General features: G+C 48.1%; 1 protein-coding gene across 2 annotated transcripts; it reads left to right on the top strand.

Moving 5' to 3' along the window:
* Positions 1-6,359: 6,359 nt before the first annotated feature.
* On the top strand, positions 6,360-10,768 carry LOC128751239 (prostaglandin E2 receptor EP1 subtype-like). 2 transcript variants are annotated; one of them, XM_053852135.1, is made up of 4 exons: positions 6,360-6,571; positions 6,781-6,887; positions 7,870-8,728; positions 9,485-10,768. In XM_053852135.1, the coding sequence occupies exons 3-4, from the start codon at positions 7,889-7,891 to the stop codon at positions 9,767-9,769; spliced, it is 1,125 nt and encodes a 374-aa protein (XP_053708110.1). In that variant the 5' UTR covers positions 6,360-6,571; positions 6,781-6,887; positions 7,870-7,888; the 3' UTR covers positions 9,770-10,768. The 2 variants fall into 2 exon arrangements, with proteins under 2 accessions (XP_053708110.1, XP_053708109.1); XM_053852134.1 differs by lacking the exon at positions 6,781-6,887.
* The last annotated feature ends 142 nt before the right edge of the window (positions 10,769-10,910 follow it).

Here is a 10,910-nt window from a genome sequence, read left to right as displayed (position 1 = left end):
GGCACTTGATCAGATGCTTGAAGCGCAGCGACTCCTTCTACATTCTGACTTGCAGACAGTGAGAGTGTTGGCCAATAGTGGTTACAGGAGGATGTCTACAGTGCTTTGCCGGAGAGGCAGTTGCTGACATTTACGATTGTATCTTGAGGTAAAAATGAACTCGCGATATGAATTATCACAAGATAAAAATGATCTTGTGATAATTGTTATCTCGGGATAAAAAAATAAATAAATAAACTCAAGCATGTCACTTCCAGGGCTCCGTACTTCAGGACATGAATCGCTGCCAGAATTTCCAAATGTTGCAGTTGGACAATTTCCAGAGCTCCACTTTGTCTAAATGGTTCCCGGTTCCGTGGTAGGAGAAATGACAGTGAATTCTGCCTAAATTCGGAAGAATCTCAGTTCATCACAGGGACTGGACTGAGTCACAGTGTAGGGCCCAAAGATTCCCCTGCACTTTGTTTATAGACCTTGGTGACTTTACAAGCGGACTCACAAGACGCTGCATGGTGAGCAACAGGCCTTTTATCATCATCCAGAACCAGGCTCCGAGCCGCCCCTGGATCCCAACGTCCAGAATGAGGGAGCAGGACCCACGCCGCCCTGTTTTCTTGAGGCCAGTCGAGCACGGTGGGAGAAATGACTGCCCCTAATTTGTCTTATCGGTGCTGACAAACACAGAGGCGGAGAGAGTTTTACAATCGTGGCAAGCTCTCTGTGTTATTCTTGCCAGAGCAGATAAGGATACAGATCCATTTGGCTTTTGTTTGAAGGGGAAGCTGCTGCTGGTCGGTGAACAGTCCTGAAGGCAAACAGTTTCCAAGCCAGCGAAGGAAACCGTGAGATAGAATCTTAAGCCGTGTCATTGTTTTATTTGGTGCCGACAGGGTGTCAGATTTGAAGCCGATTTGAGCTGACATTACGAGCAGCTTGTGTTCTTCAGACGACCTTGTCACTCTGCCGTCACATTTTTGAGTTATCGTCCATGAAAAGTGCAACTTGGGAGCGACACTATGCTCCCTCCAAAGTGTCGCTTCAAACCTCAGGTTCTTGTCCAGCTGGTGGCAGCCGTGGACTGGGGTCTGTATGAGGTTGCTGGATCCTCACGTTGTCTGTGGGAGAGGCTGGAAAGGACAGTGAGTATATATGAGGGACTTGAGGTGAAGATGTTGGACCAAGATTGTTGGAGGTAGAAGGCTCATCTTGGGTGCCAAGGTGACCAACTGCGATGCATGTGGTTCGCCATGAGCTCATAATCGAACCAGATTCAGCTGTAAAATATTTCAGATTGAAGCAGCATCTCACAGAAGTGGGTCTGGAGAAGAAAGTGTCTGCAGCATCTGGTCTCAATCGAGCCCACATGCAGGGGGTACTTTCTTTTTACTTTCACACTGGCACCCGTGAATGAGGCCTTTATGAGCGGCTTGGACGGAGCGCGTGCGCCAGAACAACCCGGTCAAACTCTCCCGGACACTTAAATGAGTCCTGTGCCGCAAACATGCCCTCATGTGAGTCGCTGTGTGACTGAGGGGCGCGGGGAGGGAGGCGCTGGATCTGGTGGTTTTATGCCTCTAAAGGTGCTCGCCAAATAACCCTCCAAGTGTCAGACACTAAGACAAACACATTCCTGGTTTACCTAACTGCTTACCACATGTTTCACTCCCCCACAAATGTTTGCTTTTTATGCAGTTATCATCAAGGATTACTTTCTTTCTCGCGTCTTGTGATTCCCGTTGATCGTCCTTAGTATTTAGATTTTGGTTTCAGTCCCAGTGTGGCTGGCATTATGAAGCATGTGAGGTACAGTTGATCATGTTTGCGTGTGCTTCTGCTCCAGCGCTCGGCTTTCTTCCCGTCGTGCCACTGTCCTGTGGCCTGTCAAGGGCGTCGTCTGCCTCTGAAACAGTCGATAAATAAGCAAACAAATAAGTAGTCTGATTTAAGGTCACCCGATTTAAAGGCCCGAACATCCTCGTCCAACATGATCATTTATTTCATGTTCTGATTTTTAATTCAAGATTAAAATTATGAATTTAGTGTCATGACTTTTGTGTGGATTGTACTTAACTACATATAATTGTTTTTATAGTTGCACAAACATAAAAATTCACCTTTACTAACTACATATTCATATGGGTATTAGCAACAAATTCTGAGTGTATTTTTCCTGGAAAAAACAGTCTAAAAACTGATTATCAACAGTAAAGAATGAGAGTATCAATAGTTAATATGGGTTACGTTATTACACAACATCATTCTTCATAACTTAGTATCACCAGTTGTGTTTTTTAAAGCTGATATATAACCTTATTTATCGATCAAATTTTGCAGTTCATCCACTAAACAACACTTTGTTTTGAATTACCTCCATATTTTTTGAGTTCCCTTTTACAGTGTACGTCTCAGTAATCTTGTCTGTACCATTGATATTCGTCTAGTTTGCCCCTCTCAGTTCGACCTGTGGTTTTCCTCACCCGTGTTTAACCAAGTCAGGACACAGGAGGAGGATCTGGTGGGGTTGACTTGTTGAAAGCGAGTGACCAAAGACAGAGCACGGGGCTTGTAGTAGCATGGGCAGAGGGCAAGGATTTCCAGGTAGTGCCCCACCTTCAATAGGAAACATGAAGCTTCCAAGCAGAAATCTAGTGCTCCCCCGCATATGGACGTAGACGTGATAAAATGAATTCAAAAAGAGGCGCTCATTACTTGGTGGGACCTCAACTGAGCCCATGTTTGTGCCAGAGAGGCCGTTTACAGTAAATAAACAGTGAAGTGCTTTCAAAAGAGGCGGCGACTGGGTGAGGTTCAATTCGTCGCTTAAGTAGTTTTCCAGAAAACATGGAAGGAAGCACGATGGAGGCCAGGACTGACGTGTGCTGGGTGTGAAAGAGGGAGTTGACAGTTGAGAGGAAAGCAGTGAAGTGCTTTGTGTTTAGTAGCTCAGATAATATCTACCTTCATGTGAGTGAACAAAGCGTGTAGATGGTGACCACAGGTTGATGGAAGGATCTCGGAAACTTGAAGATGGTCGGCCATTTTTAGCGCAGGCGACATCAGGAGTCATGGCAGCAACATCCAAGCACCTCTGGCTGAACATGCCCTGTTACATAAGCAGCGTTGGTCACCGGCCACGTCACTCGCTCGTGCTGCAGTGCACGGCTGAAACCAGACAGCTCCATCCGAGCCACACTGGCCTTTGGCTACAGTCACGCTCCCCGACGTGTCTCCATCTGCAGTGGCTGCTTCACACTTGGCCGAGCGCAGGAATTATGCCTCATTACTCTGGGTGATGAAGGACAGGCCCAACTGATGGAAGGCTGACGGATGTCCATGACTCTGACTTGAACGCTGTGATAAGCAGGGTGGAGACGCCGAGGTGGCACTGAGCAAGGTCACTGAGAAGTCATGCAACCATGTGACACCAAACTGCTAGACGTAACTCTGAGAATGACAAGCACTTTCAGCTGTTTACGACAGTAGCAAGGTCCTGGAGAACGAAGGTCAGACAGATGTTTGAGGGTTGATCTTGTTTCTGGAGAAACTCTACACTGAAGCAGTAGGATGCTGCAGACCCCAACTGTGTCAGCATGTGCGAGATGTTCGCAGCTGAAATTCGAGCTATTCTTCCACGCTGAAACACATCCGTCCACAGCCAACATCATCACCACACTGAGCTTCATCCAGCCAGTCTAGCGATTTTTGGGAGCCAGTTGTATTTGCGGTGGCTGCTACCCAAAACACTGCGGCCAAAAATTGCCTTCAAGTGGTACCCGACAATGTGAGTCGCTGTTGACTCCAAGGTCCTGAAATGACCAGCCAGTCGAGTGAGAGTGTAATGATGCTGTGGAACACATGGTGGCGGGAGCTTCCTGGGCTCGGACCAAGAGCAGAAGTATCTTCCGTGCCTGAAGCCATCGCAGTCGTTCACCTGTCTGGCTTGAATAACCCGCAGGTGTTGATGTGTTGTTTACAAGTTGTGCTTTTAAATGGGAAACAAAACTGAATGTCACTGGCTATGTTTTGTTTCCTGCATATCCAGTGTTGGCGAAGTTTTGGAAATGCCAGCTCCAACGTTTTTGCAACCTCTTGCATCGGCGCTGATCGTCTCACTTGGTTTGGTGAACCACCGGAGAATGTTGCGGTGATAGATCTGTTCGAGGTATGAGGATGCTACGTGTGACACCGGAGAAAGTCAACAAATGGAAGAGTAGTCCTGGCTTCTAGAATATCCCTGTTGTCCTGTCCAACATCCTGGACATCTCTCCACACTTGGTTTCAAGTCAGCTCCGGAGCGTCCTCGGTTTGAAGGGATCATTTCAAGTGGTGAACAACGTGAGTATTGGGACACACTACACTGACACGTGACGCGCACATCCCAGTGTTTGGGTGAGAAACACCCAAGCTGTAATCCACTCCATCTTGGTGGTATGTCTTACTTTTAACTGTACTGAACTGAAGTGACCTGGTGAGTTCTCAGACGGTATAAAGCCGACCTTCATTCCCAGCCGTGTTTTTCTCCCGAACGACTGACTTTGAACATTCTTCATTCACGTCCCAAAAAAGCCACTCCACCACTAACTGCTGATCTCTGCTCAACTTCCAGGCATCAACACGTCTCTGTAATCCGTGCAGTTGATTCGATGCCGAGCGAGACTCTTAAGTGAGTGCTAACTCTGCTCATACGTCCCAAACTGCAGATGCCAGAAACCTGGGTGAAAGGTATTTTGAGCTCCACCACACCAATTGGTGAGTAATGAAGCGCGGCGCTCAAAACATCAACATCATGCTTGTGTTTCTGTTTACAGAGTGCGACTGCACACTCAAGCAGAGTGTCAGCTGCCGGTGATGGCGTTTAAATAACTGTTTATGGCTCCTTCCACCACGCCATTTCCTTGTATTATGTGAGAACTGCTGCTCTAAACTTGAAGTATAACTCGCTATTTCTATGAGTGACAATCCTTATTATGGTGAAAGAACAATACATTGATAATGGGATTCTTCTTTGTTCCTGAAATCATTCCATGATTCACAACCTTGAAGTTTGATCTGAATTTCTACAAATTCATGGCATTAAAGGTTTTTCCCTGTAACCTTCGATACCAAAAGAGCCTGTAAAAGCCTCTCTCTGTGAGTTAGAGTGCTTGTATGCGGCACACGACGCAGAATTGCTGGTGTGGAGTCGCTCAGCTGTCAGTTTGAACTGCAGCTCCAGGACAAAGATGCATGAAGTGCTGATAATTGCGGCGGCACCTGTCACCAGCGGCCATTATTCTGACTGACTCGCCCGTTCGGAACACATTTTACCGACCGGTGTTGGCATTTAAATAGACTTTTAGATGACAGACGCCCGCACCAGGCGCTCGTGTATATCATGAGCACACGTGAACACATTCCAAACAGCCGAGCACAGCACAAAGGACCTATTCAACATGGATGCAGAGGAGGGGAAAGGAAACTAAAAAAATGTCAATTCTTTATTTATTTGGACATTCTACAAAGACTCAAGTCTGTTTACAGCAAAAATAAATGTGGACTAAATCAGGGGAGCGTCATGTCTGAAGATATATAAAGATATATATAAAGATATAAATAGTGCAAAAATATGGAATTAAATCATATGTATACCTGGAAATGAGGAAATGCATGGGACACAGTGACTCAAAAAATTACAGGGATGCCAGCTATTGTGAACTGACATCAAACCTTTTCGAAGTAATGAATAAAAAATCCAATATTCAGGAAAGGAAGGAAATGACCGTAGCACTGGAGGATAAACTGAGCTGGGTATGGGGAGGAAGGAGAAGGCCATGAGGATATGAGTACATCAGAGGGACAAATCATGCCTGGAGAAAGTTAGGAGGAGAAACAGTGTTGGAGATGAAGGAGAGAAAGACCGTGAGGTTCATGATGAAGGAGAACATTGAGGTGTTGGTGGGAAGAAGGACGACCTCATGCCATCCTCCCCCTGGTGGTGAAGCTGCAGAGCTGCGTGGCAGCGCTCGCCCTGACCTCAGTGGAAGCTGCAGAATCACTTGCAGTCACAGCTGCATTTACAGCGAGGAAGTGTTTGTAGTGGTGAAGCAGGGCTGGTTTAAATGTCCTCAACATCTCCGTCCCGACCACAGGGCCTGGAGGATGTTCCTGTGAGCTGAACAATGAGAGGAGAGTGTTTACTGATGTGGGACGATCAAGTCTAGGAGAAGACTTCAGGGAGTTATGTGCATCTACTTAGCATGGAACCAGTTCCTCTGCTGGCTGCTCATTGGAAGAATCTGTTTGTTTTTTTCGGCTGGTGCTGCTCTCATAACAGGACTTCCTCGCTCTCTCTCCCTGGCTGCTTTGATTGGACAGAGACACTCAGAGGTGAAGTCAGCTGGCTGCAGTTCGGTGTGTGCAGCAGCCAGGGTCAGCGTGAGAGGCAGCAGCGGCTGGGGCGATGGGACCGGGAGCCCAGCTGCTTCCCTCCCTCCGTCGTTCAGTCTCATAGCTGCCGTGTTTCAGCCAGCATCAAATACCATGAGTCGCTGGGACTTGTCTGACTTCAGCCTGTGGATTTCTACAGTTGAAGGTAAGAGCGAGGATGTCCTGTTTTAGTCAAGTATTTGCTGTGTTTCAAATAATCCATGTTTGAAGACGCAGAATCTGTGAGTGAGTGATCCCAGACGAGCTCCACCAAACATCCTCTTTCTGAGGAACCGAGTACGACTGTTGACATTGAACGTGAATTTCGTCTGCCGGAGCGTCAATAGTCAATATTTGAAGTGTCAATCTTGCCAGGGCACGTTCAAGCCACACTCCTGGGTCGGTGTGTGGAGTCTGCTGAGGACTTCTGAGGACTCCGGTGCTGCTCAGAAACCTCCCTTAATTTACTGGGTTTAGCTCCGGTGAGTTGGCATGATTAAAGGGTGCGAATAAACTCAACCGATGTGTCAAACCGAAGCCTCAACAGTCTCCTGCGCTGCTATAAATCCACGTATTTGATGGAATGTGCTGGGAACAAACAGCAACTGCCAGAGCGTGTCCAGACTTCCACTCTTCCTTTACAAGTTCAGAAAACAGGGAACCTCCTGTGACTTTCACACTTCAGTCTTGTGCAATATCGTTGTTGTTTCTCCTTTTACTTCTGAGTATGTATTTCCCATTTTCAGTGCCATGTATATTCACTTATTGATCGTTATTTCGATGAATTCAAGTCCATGTAAGTCCTTAAATCTAAGGTCTTATGTCCACATCTGTAGTTTTCCTCTTTATCTACATGAGGTTCTCTGTATCTGCAATGTGTTTTCATTCTGTTTGCAATATTCTTTAAATGTATTTATTTGCATTTGCATGAGATTTAATGTCAGTTTGATTTGCACTCTGAAGGAATCTTTCATATTCTGATTTTATCTGTTTATTGTGGTTGTTGGAGACTTCCATGGAAAAACCTCATCAAAGGTGTCTGGAATGCACCTCATTAATCATTTTGGTCCAAGAACAAATGTGTGTTTGGAGCATGATGAAACCGTTCCCTGATTCCTGCCTCATCCCTGTGTTTGAGGAGTCACTTGGGCGGGCTGCACTCCCCTTTTCTCGGCTTTAAAAACCACTATTTTTCATCACGTTCCTCATAAAAACCTCATGCAAATGCGAAAATACAACATGAACGACCTCCTCACAACCCCTCAGATGAGTTGAAAAAAATGAATGTCGGATTCTGCTGTGGGCGGAACAGACGTGAACGGCTCTCAGAATCTCACACTTTAAATCAGATGGATCCCTGAAGCATGTGGACTGTCTCTCACTGACCATTCCTGACAGACTCTTGCTTCTGTGTTGAGCTGTGCAGGGTTCCTCTAACGTTCAACCCATCTGCTTGATCCTCAGCCTCAGGAGCCGGGCCGTAATGCTGGCGATGCAGCGCCACAACGCCTCCGCCGGTCTCCCCGCTCCCGCGCTGAACCACTCCGACCAGAGGCTGCTGCTGCTGGAGGCCGTGTCTTCCAATGGCACGCATCCCCCCAGCTCGGCCACAGGCGCCGTGCTCTCCATGACTCTGGGCATGGTCTTCAACGTCACCGCCCTCATCATCCTGGCCAAGGCCTACAAGCGTTTCCGCCGACGCTCCAAAGCCACGTTCTTGCTCTTCGCCAGCTCGCTGGTGGCCACCGACCTGGCGGGTCACTTGATCGCGGGAGCGCTGGTGCTGCGGAGATACACGTCGGGCACTGGAGACCCCAGTCCTTGGGGGGAGACGGACGCCTCTTGCATGTTCATGGGCGGCTGCATGGTGTTTTTCGGGCTGTGCCCTCTCTTCCTGGGCTGCGCCATGGCGACCGAGCGCTGCATGGGCGTGACCAGGCCTCTGCTGCACGCCCGCCTTGTGTCCACCGCCCGGACTAAGATGGCGCTGGCCTTCATCTGGCTGCTGGCCCTCGGCGTCTCCGTCCTTCCCTTCTTCAGCCTGGGAGCGTACACCTACCAGCACCCGGGGACCTGGTGCTTCATCCGGGTGACGGAGGGCACCCGGGGCATGGACCTCATCTTTGTGGTCTTGTTCTCCTCACTGGCCTTCAGCTCCATGGCCATGGCGCTGGTCTGCAACACCATCAGCGGGATCACCCTGGTCAAAGCCCGGCTCACGAAGACCGCCCAGCGCTGCTCGGCCAGGTCACATGACACGGAGATGGTGGTGCAGCTGCTGGGGATCATGGTGGCCTGCTGCATCTGCTGGGGACCCCTGCTGGTGAGTCTGCCTCTGCACACGTCTGAGTCCAAACCTCAGTCGACGTTTTTCCAATGTATCTCTTCACGTGTTCCACAAACATTCCAAATGCCTGGAGAACATCTCTGGAATGTACACACTGTGTTTGTCCTGCTCATCCTCACGCCTCGCAGCTGCGTTTCTCACTTGAATCCCAGCTATAGTGAGTCATGAGCAAACCATTGCTCATCATACAAGGAAGCGAATAGAGGAGACCCAAGCGTTCATGCTCTGCGTGGATCATGGCGTCATGGGGTGGCTTCAGTGAGGACGGCCAACACCAAGTGCTTCAGATGTGCGCTGTTATTGAAGTTGGGCGCGCGGCAGCCCGAGGCCCGGAGCCGTCCCGCTGTGACGATGTTTGGCCAGATGTGAGGATGATGATGCTGAGATGAAGAGCAGCGCAGTTCTCATCTCATGGAGAGACTCAGACAGGAGCTCTAAACAAAAGTACTGCGATCCACTTTTGAACTGTTCTTAAACTGAAAGAGCAAGAAGTATTAAATTAAAAAATATATATATATAAAGTATATATATACATATAATAGCCTTGAGATGCAGTCAGAGGTCAGAGGCTCCAGTGTCTTTCCTTCATTGTTTTTTTAATATCTTTCAATCTGTTCTTGTGTTTCATCTGGATTTTTCCTGATGCACGTGTCTCCGTTTTTTGAGTCGATATGCATGGCAATGCTAAAAACTACTTGCAGTGGACTGATCTCTGACTCTTCTGTCCGTCAGGTCCTGGGGCTGATGTTGGCCACCTCGTCCTACAGAGGGACCCTGGGCAACAACAGAGAGAACTACAAAACCCTGATGTTAACCTTTGTCAGGATGGCGTCGTGCAACCAGATCCTGGACCCCTGGGTCTACATCCTGCTGCGCCGAGCCGTCCTGCAGAAGATCTACCGCATCACCAAGAAGCAGGCCAGTTTCAAGAGGAGCACCCTCCGCTCGCTGCGCCTGGACCTCAGCTCCCTGCAGGGCTCAGACAAGAGCAACAAAATCGCTCATCAAAGCCCCTGAACACGAGCAGCGGTTGGATGAACTCTGGGACCGGAAAGTGAGAATTCAACTGAACCCATGAAGTATTTCAAGGCAGCTCAAGTGATTCTAAGTTTGTTTTAAAAAATGAAAATCCAGAGTTCAGATGCTGATCCTGAGGTCTGACTGTGGATGGAAGGCCAGATACTGTTGTGTAAATAAAGAGTGCAACACAGTGCAGTCTTTTGTCTACAGAAATGGAGCAGTCCAACTGAAAAAGGTGGTTGTTGGGAGGAAGGAGAAGATCAGGAGGACAGGAAGGTGAAGGAGGTGTTGGTGGGAAGAAGGAGGACAGCAAGCCGTCCTCCCCCTGGTGGTGAAGCTGCAGAGCTGCGTGGCAGCGCTCGCCTTGACCTCTGTGGAAGCTGCAGAATCACTTGCAGTCACAGCTGCGAGGAACTGTTTGTAGTGGTGAAGCAGGGCTGGTTTAAATGTCCTCAACATCTCCGTCCCAACCAGAGGGCCTGGAGGATGTTCCTGTTAGCTGAACAATGAGAGGAGAGTGTTTACTGATGTGGGATGAAGGAGGCCTCAGGGAGACCATTCACTGTTCCTTTAATCTTATCTCATCATGGACGCGGTCTCTCTACTCGCTTGAGTTCAGTGGAAGAACTCAACAGTGTTGGTGACACAAGATTGACCAAACATCCTCTTGTTGAGGTACCGAGCACGGCTGTTGACATTGAGTCTCTGACGTGAATTTCGTCTGCATGAGCGTCAATAGTCAATATTTGAAGTGTCAATCTTCAAGGCACACTCTTGGATGTGTTTGCTGGAAACTTTTCTAATTGTATTCAGTCAAGTGGAAGGCAAAAGGTAAAGAGGAAACAGGTTGACTAGGTTTTACCGCTAAAAACCTCTGAGGGGATGTAATGTCATCGACACCAGACTAAGGCTCAGTGAGAATACATGACGGGTTCTGCAGAATGGCTTGTTTACCCTCTCATTTTATTGCCTGTCCTTTGTTCCCCAAGCTGTAAACACGTGAAATACTAAATAAAATATATTTGACTCAACCAGTGCCTGTATTTCCTTTTCATTCAGTGCCCTTATATACCACATGCCACCCTTTGCCTGTATTTCATGTGGCCCTTGTGAACTCTCACTATATATATATATATAT

This window comes from Synchiropus splendidus, chromosome 19 (genome assembly GCF_027744825.2).
Source record: "Synchiropus splendidus isolate RoL2022-P1 chromosome 19, RoL_Sspl_1.0, whole genome shotgun sequence".
In the NCBI taxonomy this organism is placed as follows: Eukaryota; Metazoa; Chordata; class Actinopteri; order Syngnathiformes; family Callionymidae; genus Synchiropus; species Synchiropus splendidus.
Note: the sequence above shows the minus strand (reverse complement) of the source record. Positions and strands in the feature narration are given on the sequence as shown.

Bases quoted from the DNA above. Each gene is read 5' to 3' on its own strand.
- LOC128751239 (XM_053852134.1), top strand. From the start codon at position 7,889: ATGCTGGCGATGCAGCGCCACAACGCCTCCGCCGGTCTCCCCGCTCCC. The intron at 8,729-9,484 runs GTGAGTCTGCCT...TCTGTCCGTCAG, and splicing joins TCTGCTGGGGACCCCTGCTG to GTCCTGGGGCTGATGTTGGC.